The 20,284-nt window shown below is 47.8% G+C and overlaps 1 protein-coding gene across 1 annotated transcript; it reads left to right on the top strand.

Annotated features, from left to right (window-relative positions):
• The first annotated feature begins 2,474 nt into the window (after positions 1-2,474).
• On the top strand, positions 2,475-16,401 carry LOC138752422 (heparan sulfate glucosamine 3-O-sulfotransferase 1-like). Its single transcript, XM_069915279.1, has 3 exons — positions 2,475-2,563; positions 12,451-12,733; positions 14,965-16,401. The coding sequence occupies exons 2-3, from the start codon at positions 12,566-12,568 to the stop codon at positions 15,727-15,729; spliced, it is 933 nt and encodes a 310-aa protein (XP_069771380.1). The 5' UTR covers positions 2,475-2,563; positions 12,451-12,565; the 3' UTR covers positions 15,730-16,401.
• Positions 16,402-20,284: the final 3,883 nt, after the last annotated feature.

Raw genomic sequence — 20,284 nt, 5'->3', positions numbered from 1 at the left:
CCATCCCCCCTCCCCTTGATCGCTGCTGTCCCCTTCCTCCCTTCTCCACCTATCTCCTCCTGCCTTTGTGGCCACACTTTTGTTTGGGTGCCTGTCTACATTTTGCCCAGACCTTGATGAAGGTATGTATTTTTACCTTTGCTCCATAAAGGACACTGACTGACCTGCTGAGTTTCTCCAGCATTTTGTGTGTCTACATCACTCCTGCTTTGCTTCTGGGTTCACGTCTTCCTTGCCAGTAGGTTTCTTGATTTAGTTTAATTTAACCAGTCAAAAGCAGAGTGATGGGAGTGATAGGTCCATCTCAAGAGGAACCCACTCCCTCCTACGCAATCCTGCCCTTCTTGGTGTTGGAGCTGAGGATTAGAGAGGCGCTTTTGGAGTGGCCTGTGTGAGCAACTGCAAAACATTGTGACTATGGGCACGATGGAACAATATGTGGGGCAATAGTTGTGTCAGTAAGGTGGACTGCAGAATATGTGTGGACTTTCTGCTGGAGCCTCTGTCCTCAAAGACCCCCACCACCCAGGCCATGCCCTCTTCACTCTGCTACCATCAGGGGAAAGGTATAGGAGCCTAAAGATGAGCACTCAGTGGCAAAAGGACAGCTTCTTCCCCTCTGCCATCAGATTCCTGAATAATCAATGAACCAAAAGCACCGCTTGACTTTTCATGCACTGTTATTTTTTTTTATCCTCAACTTTCATTGGAGCGACTTCATCCCTAACATCGAAGTACTCGAGATGGCAGAGGCCGACAGCATCGAATCCACGCTGCTGAAGATCCAACTGCGCTGAGTAGGTCACGTCTCCAGAATGGAAGACCATCGCCTTCCCAAGATCGTGTTCTATGGCGAGCTCTCCACTGGCCACCATGACAGAGGTGCACCAAAGAAGAGGTACAAGGACTGCCTAAAGAAATCTCTTGGTGCCTACCACATTGACCACCGCCAGTGGGCTGATCTTGCCTCAAACCGTGCATCTTGGTGCCTCACAGTTTGGCGGGCAGCAACCTCCTTTGAAGAAGACCGCAGAGCCCACCTCACTGACAAAAGACAAAGGAGGAAAAACCCAACACCCAACCCCAACCCACCAATTTTCCCCTGCAGCCGCTGCAACCGTGTCTGCCTGTCCCGCATCGGACTTGTCAGCCACAAATGAGCCTGCAGCTGACGTGGACATTTACCCCTCCATAAATCTTCGTCTGAAAAGCCAAGCCAAAGAGAGAGAAAGAGATAATATAAATGTTTGCACTGGGACGCTGCCACAAAACACTGAATTTTATAACTTGTTCATGACGATAAATTCTGATTCTAAAATCTACCCTTGTGTGCGAGTTGTACATTTGTGTGTGTATAGGGGGTGGCGAATGTGCAGATGTGGGTACTTGTGTGCCTGTAAGTGGGCATGTGTGCGTGTTCGCGAATGTGTGTGTAAATGTGCACGTGTGTGTGTCTTTCTATGTTTCTGTGGATATGAGTCTATGTAGGTGTGTGTGTGTGTCTTTATATGTCTCTGTGAGTGTGTGTGTGTATGTGGGTACATGATTCTGGGTGTGTGTGTTGGGTGTATGTGTGTGTGGGGAGGGGTGTATGTGGGTGTAGGTGTGTGTGGGGTGTATGTGTGTGTGGGGAGGAGTGTATGTGGGTGTAGGTGTATGTGTGTGTTGGGTGTATGTGTGTGGGGAGGGGTGTATGTGGGTGTAGAGGTGTGTGAGATGTATGTGGGTGTGGGGAGGGGTGTATGTGGGTGTGGGGAGGGGTGTATGTGGGTGTAGGGAGGGGTGTATGTGGGTGTAGGGAGGGGTGTATGTGGGTGTAGGGAGGGGTGTATGTAGGTGTAGGTGTAGGTGTGTGTGAGATGTATGTGTGTGGGGAGGGGTGTGTGTGTGTGTGGGGAGGGGTGTATGTGGGTGTGGGGAGGGGTGTATGTAGGTGTAGGTGTGTGTGAGATGTATGTGTGTGGGGAGGGGTGTGTGTGTGTGTGGGGAGGGGTGTATGTGGGTGTGGGGAGGGGTGTATGTAGGTGTAGGTGTAGGTGTGTGTGAGATGTATGTGTGTGGGGAGGGGTGTGTGTGTGTGGGGAGGGGTGTGTGTGTGTGTGGGGAGGGGTGTATGTGGGTGTGGGGAGGGGTGTATGTGGGTGTGGGGAGGGGTGTATGTGGGTGTGGGGAGGGGTGTATGTAGGTGTAGGTGTAGGTGTGTGTGAGATGTATGTGTGTGGGGAGGGGTGTGTGTGTGTGTGTGGGGAGGGGTGTATGTGGGTGTGGGGAGAGGTGAGGGTGGGGGGGAGAGGAGATGAGAGTGTGTTCCAATGTATGTGTTTTCCCTTGAAGCTCACAGACAGCATTAAGTGGAGAGCCAGCGAGTGTGAGCTGCTGATGTTGGCCCACAGCGGCTGGGGGAGGGGTCCCGTGGGCGGGGAGGGGGGTGTGCCCGCCCGTCTCAGCTCGGACCTCACTGTCCGACTCTGGGTCCCAGCGCGTTCGCACAAACTCGGCAGCGCGTCCGAGGTGGCCGGCGGAGCGGCGGGGAGACGGGCTCAGGGCCCCGGCCACCGCTCAGGTACCTCCATCCCAGCCCTGCCCATCACACCCAGCCCCCGGATCGGGTCGCCATCCCGCCGCTCCCCTCCCCACCCCACTCTCTCAGCATCGACCCCACCTCTCCTCACTACCCTCTCTCCCTCCTCCTTCCCGGCCCCCTCCTCTCCCCTCCTCCCCGGCCCCCTCCCGTCCTCTCCTGCCATCCCCAGCTCCCTCTTCTCCCCGGTCCCCTCCTCTCCTCCCCTCCCATCTTCTGACCTCCCCAACCCCTTCCTCTCCTCCCCGGCCCTCTCATCACCCCCTTCCCCTACTCATCCCCTCCTCTCATCCCTTTTTGCAGCCCCCTCCTTACCCCACTCTCCGCATTCCCCCATCCCTCCTCCCCAGCCCCTCCACCCCTTCCCCCCCTCCTCCCCTGTCCCTCTCACTTCCCTAGCCCCTTCCTCACCACCTTCATCCCGTCCCTCCCTCTCTACCTGAACCCCTTCCAACTACCACCACCCCTCCTCAAAACCCCACCCCTCTATCCTCTCCCTACCCCTCTGTCCCCACATTCCGCTCTCCTCCCTTCCCTCCTCTCCCAGCATCGTCCCCAACCCCCTCCCCTCCTCTCCACCCCCACCTCAACCGAGCGCCCACCCTCCGCTCCCCTACAGGGCTATAGCGTTGAGAGTGGTGGGCGACCCTTGTGTGAGAGGCGTCCATCGGTCGGGGGGGGGGGCCGAGGGGCAGGTGTTGGCTGCTGAGGGGGGTCCTGGGCTGCGGTCCCCGATCGCTCCGCTGTGGCCGGGGTGGAGGGGTAGCCGTCTGTTCCCAGGCAGAAGCAGGAACGGCGGAGGTTCTGCGATCAAACGTGCCGGCTGATTTTTGTGGAAGTTTCGGATCCTCTGTGGACCAAAGACTGGACGAGCCCCGACGTTCACTCTCTCTGCCTCTGCTGCCTGCCTGGTCCTGCAAGTGTTTGCAGCGTCTTCAGTTCCACCAAATGCCTTTTTTTTTAAAAAAAGGAAATCTAAAATGTTGGAAAACTTTTTAACTTCTGGTTTTCAACACAGATAGACAGACGTTGGTTTTATTTTATTTCATGTGTGCGCTTGAGTGTGCACGTGTGAGTACGTGTCTGCGTGTGCAGTGTGAGTGTGTGTGCATTGAGTGGTTGGGTGTGCCTTGATTGTGCACAGGTCAGTGAGTGCATGGGTGTGCATTGAGGGTGCACATGTGAATGTGCATTGAGTGTACATTTGAGTTTGTGTATGGGTGTGCATTGAGTGTGCATGTGAGTGTGTATGAGTGTGCACATGAGTGCATGTGTGTGCATTGAGTGCACATGTGAGTGTGCACGTGAGTGCATGCGTGTGCATTGAGTGCAGATGTGAGTGCATGAGTGTGTATGTGTGTTTGTTAATGTCAGCATGGATGTGATGGTGTACGTGTGTGTGCACAAGTGCGAGTGCATGTGTGTGTTTGTGTGTATGAATGCTAGTATGTGCATGTGTGAGTGCACAATGTGTGTGCATGTACGTCTGTTAGTTTGTGTGAGTGGTGCGCACATACATGTGTGGGTGTGAGTGGTGCGCACATACATGTGTGGGTGTGAGTGGTGCGCACATACATGTGTGGGTGTGAGTGGTGCGCACATACATGTGTGGGTGTGAGTGGTGCGCACATACATGTGTGGGTGTGAGTGGTGCGCACATACATGTGTGGGTGTGAGTGGTGCGCACATACATATGTGGGTGTGAGTGGTGCGCACATACGTGTGTGTGAGTGGTGCGCACATACATGTGTGTGTGAGTGGTGCGCACATGAGTGTGAGTGTGCGCGCGCGCACTGTGATAATTATTTATCCCGATGCTAAATGCCTTCACTACACCTTGCTCCACGTTAACAAATTTGCACGTCTCCACCGCAAGCTTAAAATTATTGTAAAAAGTGAACCCTCCATAGATGCACTCAGGCGAAGATGAGGGTGGGGGTGGGGGCGGGAGTTAGTGTGAGAGGCGTGAACGTAAATCACTGAACATTGACAGGTCAATCGAACATCTGACCAGAATTTTGACAAATCTAAGAGGCCAGAGGAGAGAATTATTACAGAAATAACTGATGACCACCCTTATTATCTGCTTGGAGTTTTCACATTCTTCCCAGGGACTCCCATTCCTCTCCCTTCTGAAGGATGGTCACTGTAAATTGCCCTTACTGTGTTGATCCAGGACTGCTTGATTCGAATGCAGGGAGAATAAGCATTGGGATGAATGTAGGAGTAGGATTAATAGATGGTTCAAGTCAACTTAATTGTCATTGTTTGTACAAGTACAATCCGACAAAGCAGCGCTCTCTGGACCTCGATGCAAAACACGCAGATACACATCCAGACATAACCCCCAGTGGGCACATTGGCCACGTGGCCACAGGCACCCAGCTGCCATACTGATGTGATTTGCACACTGAGGGGCACTTCATTTTCCCAAAGGCTGGAAATTATCTGTAGTGCAACATAACCAGAGCAAGCATTTGTGTGAAATCTGGCACGGTTGGCATAGCGGTTTAGCGCAACTCATTTACAGCGCCAGCGATCGGGACTGGGGTTCGAATCCCGCACTGTCTGTAAGGAGTTTGTACGTTCACTCTGTGTGGATTTTCCCCGAAGGCTCTGGTTTCCTCCCACCATTCAAAACGTACTGTTAATTGGGGTGTAAATTGGGCGGCACAGACTCGTGGGCCGAAATGGCCTGTTACTGTTCTGTATGTCTAAATTTAAATTTATTTTAAAAAATGCACAATATCTTGACAAGTGAGATTTGTGCACTTTCCACACAAGTTCTTCGCTATAGTTAAGAAACATTGTGGTGTAACGAGAGAAGAAGTCGGTGGTACCCTGGAGAATTTTTCAGCCTGCAGAGTGGCTTGCAGGAGCTTGACCTCCCAGTGTAAGTGGCCCTTTAAATGGTGTTGCTAGGGAGCCAGCAACATCAGGGAGACCTGATTGGCTGATGAATGACAGCGATTTCTAATTGATGACATTGCTGGAGGCTGATGTCATTTTAAATCACATCCAAAGTGGACAGGAGATACTGCAAATGGGGAGCACTTGGGAAATCCCTGTGTGACCTAGCAGGATGCCTCAGTCACCTCCAGGTTAAGTCACTCTTTGTTCCTGAAGCAGCAAAACGTCACTGTTCTGTGATATAAATCTCATCACTTTTGTGCCTATCTCAGATGTTCTTGGATCCCAAAGCACTCAGCTGGAGTATGACCAAAGGCTCGGACCCTGAGTACAATAAATTTCCTCACTTATGGATAGGAAGGAGATGGAAGGAAATGGACCAAATGGTCCAGATTGGTCAGCATGGATGAATTGGGCCAAAGGGCCTGTTCCGTGCTGTATGTTTAACTCTGTCTGTGCCCCACAAGTGAAGTCAGGAGTGGAGGGCCCAGGCTGGGCTTCAGGGCAGAAAATGGGACAGACCAGAAACGAGTTAAAGGAAGATCAGAACAGAAGTCGGCCCATCAAGTCTATTCCACCATTCTAATCAGGAGCTGATCCGTCCACCCACTCAGGCCCACTCCCCAGCTTTCTCCCCATTACCCTTGATGCCCTGACTAATCAAATACCTGTCAATCTCTGCCTTAAATACACCCGAAGACCACACTTCCACAGCTATAGGTTCCACAGACTCACGATCCCCTGGCTGAAGAAATTTTTCTGCATCTCTGTTTTAAATTGACACCCTTTTATCCTGGACTCCCCGAGATAGCCTCCTCCAGGGCGGGAAGCTGGAGGGCTGGGAGATTGTAGGTTTCAGGAAGTGGAGAATGGAAGGTTGGGGGTGGGCAGGCAGTGCCAATTCCCCATCCTAGTTTTATTCTTGATATAGGGTCCCATCCCGAAAAGTTAGCCTGACCGTTCCTCCTCTTGGAGGCTGCCGGACCGCTGGGCACTGTTCCCTCTACGTTGTGTGCATGCACGTGTTTTCCAACCAGGGCACAAAGGAAATTAATATGCTCACAAAAGGTTAGTTACCTCAATTAAGAAGCTGAAAATATAGAATAAAATCTTAACTAAATTTGTTGCTTCGTAGAATGCAGTCAGAGTTGTACTATATTAAAACGTGCCAATCCAGTTTTATAAGCCATAAGTGGTAGGCTGTGTCAAAATTATCTTGAAATAATTTCAAGTTACATTTGCACAAGAATTCAGCCCGCACAGACTTTTGTCGTGGGAAATAAATGTGCACAAACATAAGATTTCTGCGCGCACTGCCTGCTAAAAATCAGAGGGAACGTTGCCGCTGAGTCCCACGAGTTTCCCCTCATCTGCTGCCGGAAGATGAGAGAGGTAGATGTCTGGAGATAATTGGGGTCAGTGAAGAGGTTAAGGTTAGCCCTCAGAGACAGATGCTGAATCGATCGCCTCTCTGCAGCCCAGATGAGGAAACCAACTGAAGGGACGTAGCTTTATCTCTGACGATTTTATTTCCTCAAAAGCAAACTTTATTCACAATAAATTATTTACAAAGGAAAACCGTTCCACTTCCTTTCACATCCATGGTAACATTGTTACGTTCATTCTCTGTTTACACCACTGCGGCCCCTTGTAGTTACTCCCTACCCTGCTCTTTGAAGGGCTTCCCCTCGGTCTCAGCCCCTCAATGTCCGGTAACAGGAGGACTCTAGACTGTGGTCCTTCCCCACAGCGCCCTCGCGTTGGCTGCGACAAGCCTCAGCGCATCTCTCAGCGCGTACTCTTGCGGCCTCGAACGTGCCAGTTGGCAGCATTCCCGCACGGGCATCTTGGTGAGCTGGACAATCAGCATATTTCTGATAGACGTGGGCAGAATGGAGAGATCAGGGTGAGGGGTGGGTCAGTTGTTTTTTCTCTTGACCTCTAGGTTATTGCTTTCACTTATAGATCGTAGAACATAGAACACGACAGCACAGTACAAACCTCTCGGCCCACGACATTATGGCGACCTATATATTCTAACCAAAATTAAAATTAAACCCTACCCTGTAATCCTCTATTTTCCTTTCATTCATGTGCTCTTAAATGCCCCCAATATTTCAGCCTCCACCACCCCCGGCAAGGCATTCCAGGCCCCCACAACTCTCTGTGGGAAAAAAAAAATTTCCCTGATATACCTCCAAACTTTCCTCCCTTCACTTTGTGCTCCAGCCCTGGGAAAATAGTGCTGGTTGTCGACCTTATCTATACCTCTCAGCGTCTTGTCGACCCGGGCTCAGCATCATGAGGAGGTATTGGTGGGCCTGCCCACCCCCCAAAATTAGTTATTGTGCCCTCCACCACCCACCCGCACCACTAGCGCCACGTGGTTTAGGCTCCACATGCTATAACCATGTGGGTTTGTCTGTTACGTCGAAGGGAGGAGGTATGTGGCGGTATAACACCTGCTTTCCCCCCACTGAGTGAGTTTTCAAATGCCATTTTGTCCCCCCGCGGTTACTATAATGCCCCCGATTAGACGTTCTGATGCTGACCTCTATTAAGTTACCTCTCATCCTTCTTCACTCATAAGAGAAAAGCCCCAGCTCTGCTAACCTTGCCTCATAAGACTCATTTACCAATCCAGGCAACATCCTGGTAAATCTCCTCTGCACCCACTCCATATCTTCCACATCCTTCCTATAATGAGGTGACCAGAACTGAACTCAATATTCCAATTGTGGTCTTGCCAGGGACCTTTAGAGTTGCACATGATCTCTTGACTCCTGAACTCAATCCCCCAGCAGCATCCTGTCAGCCTTCTTGACCATCCTATCAACCTGCACGATGACCTGGAGAGATGTATGGATTTGGACCCCAAGATCCCTCTGTTCTTCCACACTTGACCATTGACCCTTGACTCAGCCTTCAGGTTTGACCTTCCAAATGCGTCACCTCACACTTAATCCAGATTGAACTCCATCTGCCACTTTACCGCCCAACTCTCCATTCTGTCTATCCTACGACCACGCTCAGCACTATACACAACTCTTCTAACCTTTGTATTACCCACAAACCTACTGACCCATCCTCCCACTTCTTCATCCAGGTCCTTTATAAGAAGCAGAAAGAACCAGAAGAGATCCCTGCAGGTCCACTAGTCATTGACCTCCAGACGGAATACTTTCCGTCTACTACTACTCTCTGCTCTCAACAGGCAAGCCAATTCTGAATCCACTCAGCCATTTGGACTTGCCGTCCATGCTGACACACACAGTGGGTGAAAGCATCCCACGAGCAATATCCTGATCTAGTTATTGCACAGCTGTGTTTATCTTCCCCTTGGGTTCACAGAACATTATTTAATTGTTTCTAAGTGTGTGAAGAGGTGGGTGTGTGGAGTCCCAAGTGTTGACCCTAATGAAGTGCGTTAGGAGTGATGCTCAACACTTGGTGATAGATTTATTCCCTTAACACCAAATAAATTAGTTTGTGCATCCTCCCTCAGTCCAATTTCAACTTCTCCTCTGAGGACAAAAGGCTCCTTCTTCATCTGGCACCTGCATTCCGGTTTCACATTACCAACCTATTAGTCTGTGTGTGAAGTGATTTATTGAGTGTGATGGTGCGCTGCAGAAGGCCCCTGAAACCCCTTCTCTGCCCCACCCCCTCCCTTCTGTGACAGGGTTCATTTCCCATGAATTTCTTTCTGGGGTAAAATTCCTGCAAATGTGATCGAAGGACTATAACGTGAGGTGTAAGTGAACTTCATAATCCAAACAAATGGACCAACATTGTGAAATAATTGGAGCAGTGGTTCTCAAACTTTTTCTTTCCACTTACAAACCACTTCAAGTAATCCCTATGCCATCTGAGATTAGAAAGGGATTGCTTAAGGTGGGATGTGAGTGGGAAGGGAAGGTTGAGAATCACTGCTCGAGACCCAATTGTAACTGAAATATTTTGCTTGAGAAAAATTGTCATTGGCCCATTTCCTTTGGAGTTATGAAACGGTGCACATAATGAGTCAATGAGGTACGATTAAAACAGTGGTTTTCAAACATTTTATTTCCTCCCACATCCCACCTTAAGCAATCCCTTACTAATCACTGAGCACCGATGGCATAGGGATTATTTAAAGTGGTATACGAGTGGAAAGAAAAAGGTTGAGAACCACTGAACTACAGGCTTCGGGGTAGCCTGGGTATTGGAGTAAAAGATGAAAATTTACAAATGCTGACATTGTCATTAAGAACTCAACCGATCTCGCAACGGTGGTAAAGGTATATTACCGATGTTTCGGGCCCGAGCCCTTCTTCAAGGTACAGTACAAGCAAAAATCAGGGAGTCATCTGAATTAAAGGCAAGAGATTAGGGGGAAGACTGGGAGGCGGAGGAGTCCAGACCTAACCAAAAAGGGTGAATTGGACATGATAAGAGAAAAGATAAGAATTGATTTTGGCTCCTTGAAAGGAGACAGAGGGAAAAGGGAGAGAGAGAGAGAGAGAGAGAGGAAAGGAGACAGGGACTGAAGATGGAGTGGGGGTGGGAGTAACAGAAACCAGATGCCGTCCAGTAGAAGGGTGCCCAGAAGGAAGATGAGATGTCATTCCTCCAATTTGTGGGTAGTCTCAGGCTGGCAGCACATGTGACCATGAGCTGACATGTCAGCAAGGGAATGGGATGAAGAATTGAAATGGGTGGCCACTGGCTATTGCGGCGGACAGAGCCGAGGTGCTCAACAAAGCGATCTCCCAGACTGCGCCCAGTCTCTCCGATGTAGAGGAGACCACAACAGGACCACTGGATGCAGTGGATGACCCCTGTAGATTCACAAGCAAAGTTGTTGCTTCGCTTGGAAGGACTGTTTTGGGCCCAAATGGAGGTGTGGGTGCAAGTGGAGCATCTGAAATCACAGGGGTAGGTGCCAAGGGGACAATTGGTGGGGAGTGACAAGAGAGTCACGGAGGGAGTGATCCCTGTGGAAGGAGGGGAGGAGAATATGTGACTGGTGATGGAATCACATAGTTTGTGGTGGAAGTGGCAGGGGGAGGATGTGTTGGACGTGGATAAAGGGAACCCTGATCTTGTGTGTTGGGGGCGAGGGGGGGGGCCAGGGCAGATGTGCAGGAAATGGAGCATATGTGGGTGAGGACTGAATTGATGGTGGTAAAGGAAAAGCCATGTTGTTTGTAGAAGGACAATCTTGGGTATTGGAAGAAGAAGCCCAAGTATTGGAATCACCCATCCAAAGAGAGGATGTGGAAGCTTCCAGAAAATTTAAATTTATCATCATTCCAGAGAAGGGAAAGAATAAGTAAAATCTGTGACCACAATACCTTAAAGAGGATAGAGAGGGACAAAGTCACATTACTATTGAGCAGAGAAAGAGGGGAGGGGATGGATATCCAGCAGTGAGTGACTTACCCCCTAACACCGCAAAGCCCTGACACCATTTCCAAAGCACAAGTTGGGAGTGTTGAGGAAAACTCTGCCCTTGTTTGGAGGAATAAACCTTGAACGACGCCCAAGGAGCTTGATGCAGTCCAGCACCTGAAATATCTGTGGTGCAGATGTTATTGGAATCAAAAATGAATGACAGAGAAACTGGGCACTTTGTGGGGAGGAATCTGAGCAAAATATAGTGTGGGCAGGGTTGGGGAGTATTAAATTTTTTAAAGTTGGACATACATCCCTTTTGGCCCACGAGCCCATGCCATCCATTTATACCCAATTAACCTACAACCCCGGGATATTTTGAACGGTGAGATGAAACTGGAGCCCGCAGGGAAAACCCATGCAGACGACAGGAAGAATATACAAACTCCTTAAGGACAGCACCGGATCCTAACCCCAGTCCCAATCACTGGCGCTGTAACAGCTTTGCGCTATCCGCTACATTAACCGTGCCAGGTTGTTCCAGGTTCTGTTCCTTCTGGTCTTGTGTTCTTATCTTTAAGATGCAAGGTTAGAAACTTACACCCACGCAGCAAGGTTTGTTCAGCATTTACAGCACTGGCCTTGTGGCATCTCTTATATTGATGGATAATGTATATACAGTATATTCCAAGCAACCGGCAAAAAAATCAAGAAAAATAATCTCTAAAAATTAAAATAAATAAGATTAAAATAATAGGTAAGAATTGTAAATGTTCTCTGAAGTAACACATAAACCTTTGGTGAAGATGGGAGCAAATATTCAGCCAGCAGAGGGCCTTGGTCGGGCTTTGCTCGTAGCAGCTGTTTAAATAAAGATGTGTGAAACAGCAATGGTGTCGCCCAGGATGAAGAGCTGGTTGATGCAGCTCGCCATTGGGGTGACTCTCTTAAAGTGTCTCCTTATCCCTGCTAAGACATGCCATGATCAGAGGCTTTATTTGTAAACTTGGAGGTGGGGGGGGGGGGGGGGTTGGGGTGTTAATTATCTGTAATGTTATTGTTTGTCTTTCGGGCGGCTCCGTGGAGGGGGAGGAACCTGCAGATGCACCGTCGGTTAAATGTTTTCAAAGAATGTGATTGAAAATAAAGTAAAATGCTTTTAAGGTTTATGTATTCATGCAAGTGAAGTTTGCACATGCAGTATTTTTGTCTTTTGAACTATTTATTCTTAATGCAGGTGTATTAGTTGGGCATTGTAAGAGTAATTCTTAAGCAACTGCAGAATACACTTATCCAGCATCTACCAGTCCCCATAGTTGCCGGATACCAGGGGTTTTACTGTAATTGGATTCCATGGGAAAAATTTAGTTTTGGCGTTTCCTGCACTTTCTCGTTCCCAGACACCGAGGTGTAGTTAATATTGAGTTCAAAATGGCAGTTAAAAAACCCAAAGAAAATATTATAGCAAAAATCTCCAATTTACAAATAAACAGTCCAACACGCAAGAAGAGTGCAGTTCAAATATCTCGTGAGATACAAGGCAGATCCACTAACTTGATATTTTGATTTTTTATCTTTAACAGATGATACTCAAATTTGTTCTGTTACCTGAAGTTTCTGATGCTTATGGGCTGTAACATCATGGTCTTGCTTGGTGCTGTTCCCTGGTGACGTGTTACTGGCTGCAGGCTTGTCCTGATGTCGTGGTTCATGTTTGGTGCCCTGATGCTTCTTTTTGAAGGCCCCCTGTTCATTTGCAACACCCCGTCAAAGGACGTGGCTGTCTGGCACCGACTGAAGCTTGTGGAGTCAGCAGCTCGGAGAAAGAACCTTCTGGCCTTCTTGGGGGCTAATGCCACTCGCAAGGTATTGAAATGAATTATCGAATCAGAATTATTGTCATGAACATGTCACGAAATCGGTTGTTTTGAAGCAGCGTCACAGTGCAAACGTTTATATAAGGCGTATAACAAAATAATGGGTGGCCCGGCTGGTGTAGCGGTTAACGCAACACTTTTTACAGAGCCAGCCATCGGGACCGGGGTTCGAATCCCGCGCTGTCTGTAAGGAGTTTGTACATATCTCCCCGTGTCTGCATGGGTTTTCCCCGGGGGGGCTCCAGTTTCCTCCCACATTTTGAAACGTACCAGGGGTGCAGGTTAATTGGCTGTAACTTGGACGGCACAGACTGGTGGACCAAAATGGCCTGTTATCATGCTGTGTGTCTACATTTTTAAATTAAGTAGATCAAAATAGTGCAAGAAAATTGAAAAAGTCAAAGTAAGACAGTGTCTGTAGCTCATTATTTGTTCAGGAATCTGGTGGCAGAGGAGAAGAAGCTGTCCTCGTGCTATTGAGTGCTGGTTTTCCGGCTCCTGTACCTTTTCCTGATGGTAGCATATTGAAGAGGGCATGGCCTGGGTGGTGGGGTCTGCTTTCTTAAGACACCACCTCTTATAGATGTCCTCGATGGGGTGAAGACTGGCCCCCGTGATGTCGCAGGCCAAATTACAACCCTTTGGAGTTTTTGTTTTGCTCTGATTGCATCTCACACCGAACCAGGGCGCTTCCCCTTGCCCCTCACGCTGCCGATCGATACACGATGGCCAATCTACAGCAACCTGAAGAAGTCAGTGATTCTGCGATCATTAACTGCACCATAGGAAAACCAAGAATGAACATTCAGTCTCACAGTGAAATGCACTGGGAACGGCATTGGTCTCCCTCGAGAAGGATTCAAAGTGGATCATAGAATGTTTACCAGACACCATCCTGTCAATTCAAATCAGGGGGGATGTGGAGATTTTTTTCCTCCTTCTGGGATTTTTTTCTTGTCCTGAGCATTGGCACCAGAGATGCAAAAAATTCTGTCATCCCAAACTGCATTCCAGGGTCCTGCCGTCATTACAAAGAACTTTGGACCAGAGGCTTTATGTGGGTAAAACTCACTGGTTGACTTCCTGCACCTCGCCTCCCCCCTCACCAATAAGAATGCCACTACATTTTCCTCAGTTATTACAGGTGCTGTTGAACTCCAGGAATGGCGAAGTTGAGAGATCCTTAAGGCCACCCATTTCAATTCCCCCACCCATACCCTTGCTGTTGTGTCTATCCGTGGTCTCATGCACTGCTAGACTGAGACCACCTGCAAATTGGAGGAACAACACCTCATCTTCTGACTGGGCATCCTCCAACTGGATGGCATTATCATTGACCATTAAGAACCCCCCCCACCCTATTCTCCTTCCCTCTAGATTGGTCTCTCTCTTCATCCCCCCCCCTTTTCCCTCTGTCTCCTTTCACAGAGCCAAAATCAATTCTCCTCATCCAATTAACACCTTTTGGCCATGGTCTGCTCTCTTCCCCCTCCCATTCCTTTCCCTTAATCTCTCATCTTTAATTGAGACGCCTGTCTTTTTTTTGCTTATCCCTTGAAGAAGGGCTCAGGCCCGAAATGTTGGTAAAATATCTTTATCTCCTAAGGACGCTGCGAGACCAACTGAGTTCTTCCAGCATTTCTGTGTGTTTTTAATCATTGCATTAAGTCTGTATCTGTGCACAGGGCACTGAGTTTTTAAGAGTAGCCATTCTCAATTTTCGTTGGTACACCCCTCCCCCCCCGCCCCCTCCCAGAACTCTGCCCAAGGTTTATGGTCCACCTTCCCTGTGAAGCAGTCCAGTTTTGGTTTCTTCCGTACTTCTTTCCTACCGACGACATTGTGGTGCACTATCAAAACATAAAGTCTTTTCAACAGGCTTTATTCGACATAAACTTCCACAGAGCTGGCTGTGAGGAGTGCTGTTGCAAGCTCTGAGACGGTCTTCAAAGGGCCGGTTCTGGCTTATATCCCAGAGGATGATTGTCCCCGTGCTCTTCTGCAGGTACAGAGGTCGCCCCCTGCAGTATGCCAGTGGTATATCACCACAGACATACAAAATGTTTTAAGAAGTCCTGTTGCGTGAGCTAAAAAGAAAACTTAAATGTGCTGTGGCCCCTGTTGAGAAGGGCTAGATTGGAGCTCCCACCATCTTCTGGTGTGGATTGCAAGATATGTCACTGTTGGTGCTCCAGCTTTACTAACAATTTCTCATTCCAGGTTCCACAGGCAGTTATCATTGGAGTTCGGAAAGGGGGCACTCGAGCTCTCCTGGAGATGCTGAACCTCCACCCTGATGTTGTGGTGGCCAAGGCAGAGGTCCACTTCTTTGACTGGGATGAGAATTACCAGAAGGGTTTGGATTGGTATCGCGAGCAAATGCCCGTCTCTTTGCCCCACCAGCTGACGGTGGAGAAAACCCCCGGCTACTTCACCACGGGGAAGGCCAGTGGTAGGATTCATGGCATGAGCAGCTCGACCAGGCTGCTGCTCATTGTCCGAGATCCTGCAGAGCGCGTGATCTCCGACTACACGCAAGTGTTGTACAACAGGAAGGAGCGCCATAAGCGATACCAACCCGTTGAGGAAATCCTCATCCAGAATGGGAAACTAAATGTCGAGTACAAGGCCATCCAGCGGAGCAGGTATGATATCCACATGGCAACCTGGCTGAGTCTATTCCCACTGCACCAGATCCACCTGGTGGATGGAGACGCCTTGATCGAGGACCCACTGTCGCAGCTGCAGGAAGTAGAGCAGTTCCTCCAGCTCCCTCCTCGAATCAAAGCCTCCAACTTCTATTTCAACCAGACCAAAGGATTCTACTGCCTACTCGCTGCGGGACACGAGAAGTGTCTGGATCAGTCGAAAGGACGGCCCCACCCTCCAGTACATCAATCTGTATTGAGGCAGCTCTGTCTTTATTTCAGAGAACCCAATCAGAACTTCTTCAGAATGGTGGGGAGGACATTTAACTGGTGTTAAAGAATCCCAAAGGAATCAATTCCTGATCCAGAGTTGGTGCCAATCTGCTAACTGCCTCACAAAATGGGAATGAGCACAGAGAATCTAGATCATAACATTGCCTTGCAATGCCAGACCCTGGAAGGGATATTGTGTGCTATTTATCAGGGAAACCCTGGGTCTGGTCTTCATATGATTCCATGAAGACTATTTGCAGATTTTGTAGAAGCTTTCCGTGAACACAGGCGGAAAGGCATTTTTATTAATTTAGATAAACCACTGCGTAGTACAATGTAATGGTCCGATCTGGAATTTTTCTGAACACTTCCATTGTTAATTTGCGGTTGTTGATAGCAGAAAGCTGTTCACATTGTAATTACACTTCCACAAAGTTAACCCGTCTGTTAGTCTGTGGTTGAAGTTCAATAAAAACTGAACCTGTATACATCAACGAAACTAACCACATTAAAAAGTGTGACGTGTTCAATTAAAACATACTAATTGTGCTGGTTTTGTTCATTGGACATAGGGTAGGCAACAAAGCCCCAGCAGCTGGTAGCCCAGACATGAGGGTGTCCATTGAGCGTCTGTTGAATTTCTAGATGGCTCTTGGCAGAGGTATTGTAAAGTATTGATAGGGTATAGGGCAGGGGTGACCAAACTTGTTTAGCGGAAGTGCCACATATGAGAGCCATAAGACATGAAAAAAATTACATGTTGTTACAAGCACGTTGTCACATAAATTTTATATAAATATAAAGAAATACGTGTACATAATAATATTTATTCATGTATGTAATGTTACATCACAGACCAGCAGCAATAGAAATTCACCAAGACGGTTATTTTTAAAACTATATTTATTAATAATTACTAATAATATAACATCTTACTTAAATCTACCCCAAATATGCACAAATATACCTCTGGGTGTGTGTGTGTGTGTGTGTGTCTGAGATACCCAACCATTACAGTTTAGGCACAATTCTGAAACTCATTCCAAAGTTCAGTTTTAGAAATTCTGTGTTGAAACACAGACTTTTAAACTAAGTGATCAGATTGACAAAACATGCGAATCCTTGTCGAGTTGCTTCCATATGAATAGTTGTCTCAGCTCCCCTCTTCCTTGCATAAGTGAAATGAAACATGTAACTTCCACGATGCTTCCAAAACCCAGGCACGGGCTAGATGAAATGACCATCAAAATGGCCACGATCCAAATGCTTCCTTTACCCAGATATGGGTCAATCAAATTGACCTTTACAATGGTCACAGTGGTTCAATAATTTTCCTGACAAGGAGAATCAGCAAAATTGACCATTTCACATAAAGCCTCTCCACCTTTGTGTTTAACAGAGGGCTGCCTGATCAATAATGAAATCTGATTCTTTAATTGTCCCAAACACATGATTCATGATCGCAAGTCTCTCTCTGTAAGCATGTTTTCCTGAATAAACAACCATTGTTCTTTTGTTGTCTTTCAGAGCATTAACTTTGTTTATAGTTATCACTCGATGCCTGTGAGCTGTGAATAGTTTGCAGCTTGTTTTAACTTGTAATAAGTTTTTAAACTGCTAATTTGTATTAGTTTCAATAATCAAAAAGAACATACCAAATACTTTCAAAATCCTGACTGACTTTCTGTGGAAGTCTCTGCCATAGGAAGCAGTAGCGTCTGTCTCATTAAATACATTTAAGATACAGTAAGATAGATGTTTGTATCATCGGGGAACTAAAGGTTATGGGGGAAAGGCAGAGTTGGGTCCATCTCACTGAATGTGGGAGCAGGCTCGATGAGTCGGATGGACGACTCCTGCTCCTGTTTCTGATGTGTTCTCTTCAGCAACGGTCTCCGCGGGTACCTGCATCATTGCAGCGTTCAGAACCAAGCAGACGAAGCAAAGCTGCCTCCTGCATCAGGGCGAGGCCCAGAGGCCTGGTCTGGCTGGAGGGATTCAGACTGTCCAGCCAACATATTTTCATGAGCTGCACGTAACATTATCAAAGAGCCATGTGTGGCTTGCGAGCCGTGGCTTGGCCACACCTGGTGTAGGGTGATTTGAGTTCAAGAGCCATGCTGTAACAATTGCAGCTCTATAAAACTCTGCTTAAACCACACTTGGAATACCGTGTTCAGTTCTGGCCCCTCATTACAGGAAGGATGTGGAAGCTTTGAAGAGAGTGGAGAGCAGATTTACCAGGATGTTTCCTGGATTGGAGAACTTGTCTTATGAGGGCAAGTTTAACACAGGCTTTGCTCTTTGGAACGAAGAAGGATGAGACATTACTTAATAGAGACCTACCACATTATGTGAGGCATAGATAGGATGGACAGCCAGCACCTTTATTCCCAGGGTAGCAAATACTAGAGGATATCTGTTCAAGTTGGGGGCAGGAAAGTTTAGGGAGACGTCAGGACTTTTTTACTCAGTGGTGGGTCCCTGCGATTCATTACTGGGGGTGATGGTGGAATTGGGGGGCATTCAAAAGACATACAAGAGAAATGAGGGTTATGAGTGTGAGGTAGATTGTTGAGTAGGTTTATAATGGGTTGGCACAACAGTGTGGGCTGAAGGGCCTGTGCTATGTTGTATATGCAGAGGGTCACAGACTTTCAATCACTGTTGCTCTAAAACAATGGAAACACACACTGACCATTTTCTGGAAGGACCAGGAACTGAAGCAGTTGTGGGGACTCGAGGCTAATTCACCTCATCAACCCTGGAAATCTGGCTGCCGATACTGAACTTCTAGGTGTGATTCTGATGCCAGGTCTCAACCTGAAGTGTCGATTGAAATGTTTTGACTTCCACAGATGTTGCTTGATCTGCTGAGGTCTTCCAGAATTTTTTTTTGGATCTGTAACTCAGTAGGCTATACCTGCTCACTCCCATCCTGCACCCATCTGCTGTACCCTTCCTCGACAGTGGTGCAGATTACATCTCTGTCTCCTGACTGGGTCCTGACTCACTCGCCTTGGCCCAGGGCAAGGTGTCTAATTTGTACCCACGTTGACCAGACAAACCCCACTCACATTGTCCTGGGATACAGGGTCCAGCCCACACCAAGGTTTTTGAGGTACAAGGCATCCAGTGACCAACTGCACTGTCCTGGGATTTTGCATCCAGTAGGACTAATTTGTCCAGGGGTGCCTTGCCTCTGTGGTGCAGCAAGCAGACACAAAACACAGAAATACTGGACTACAATCCACTTAACATCTTGTACACCAGTTTCAATCTCAATGGTCCAGGAGTGGCCGGCTCAAGATCTAGAGCCAGGTCAGTTGATTGACAGCCAGCTAGGTGGAGAGTCAGTCTCCCAGGTGGGGTGGGCTTCTGGCAGATACAAAGGTCACCTCCTGCAGTAGGCTGGTGGTTGTATCAACACAGTCTCTACCCACACTGGCCCTAACACAGGTCCACATTGTTCCAACACAATGGGTCAAAATTAGGTGCATGCTGTCCTGGGTCATAGCATCCCGAGGCGCTGGGGTCCATTTTATTTCAATGAGGCATGAATGGACCCGGAGTTTATTGTCATATACACAAGTACAATGCGCTGAAAGACTGATTTGCCTCAGTTTCTCAGGTATATAAACCATATTTAAATATAATCAATGCAAATAAGGAAGAAAAATAGCTTTTTTTTCCATTTCAAAAATCAACTTCATTTACAATATACCTTCAGAGTAAGGTCATTTCAGGAATGTACAAAAAACTGAAGTTTTTACATACCCATATTGTCATATTTGTATATTCTGTTGATATATTTAATATTTAACAGGTCTATGCATCTTAATCAGTCAGGTAGCACAGTTCAGTCTGCACATTAAAGATGTTTGTGGCAAATTGACTACATTAACAATAAACACCCACAGTGGGTGGTGCCAGAAATGCAACCAGGTCTGCTGTAACCGTCAGGGTAGGAGGGGACGATTCAAAAGGGGGCTTCCCCATTGTTCGACCTCCCAATCGCTCCTGCATGCAGGGCCTGGAAGGAATTCCTGCACATGGGAGTTGGGAATTATCCCCCACCCCCACCGTCTTTATCCCGCCCTGGGAGCTGCTACAGGGAGACTCAGCCTGTGTTTCAAATCAAGGCTTGAGAATCAGGTCTTTCTCTCCCCCCACCAAAAAAAAACCCAACCGATTAAAAACGGAATAATTCCTAACCCCGGATTTACTGCTGCCCCTAATTTAAGGTCGAGAGCGCGGTTGGCGGCTGTCTCCAAGTCCGCCAGGAGAACCGGCGCGAAATGGCAGCGCGGCGGCCATTTTGTGAGAGCCACTGTGAATAAGCCCTATCTCCCTGCACAGGGTCGAAGGCGGCAACGCTCGTTCCTCCTGCTAGTGAATGCACGGGGCAAAGCAGGCAGTGGAATAACTGCCCTGGGCACAATATATTTGAAGTGAAAGGTTATTGTCATGTCCATGGGTGCACTAAATGCAACAAAACTTGCAAATTAAATGATCACAATATGGAAAATGAGATGATATATATTAATGGATGGATAAATATTCACAGGCGGTTAGTGCAAGGAAAATAAGTGGCATTAAACTAGCAAAAACACAATCCT

Source organism: Narcine bancroftii, chromosome 2 (assembly GCF_036971445.1).
Source record: "Narcine bancroftii isolate sNarBan1 chromosome 2, sNarBan1.hap1, whole genome shotgun sequence".
NCBI lineage: Eukaryota > Metazoa > Chordata > Chondrichthyes > Torpediniformes > Narcinidae > Narcine > Narcine bancroftii.
This window is presented reverse-complemented; position numbering and strand designations above follow the sequence as displayed.

What these genes read in the sequence shown, in the direction of transcription:
- LOC138752422 (XM_069915279.1), top strand. Translation starts at nt 12,566, where the DNA reads ATGTCGTGGTTCATGTTTGGTGCCCTGATGCTTCTTTTTGAAGGCCCC. An exon ending in GGGCTAATGCCACTCGCAAG is followed by an intron (nt 12,734 to 14,964) that starts GTATTGAAATGA and finishes TTCTCATTCCAG; the next exon opens with GTTCCACAGGCAGTTATCAT.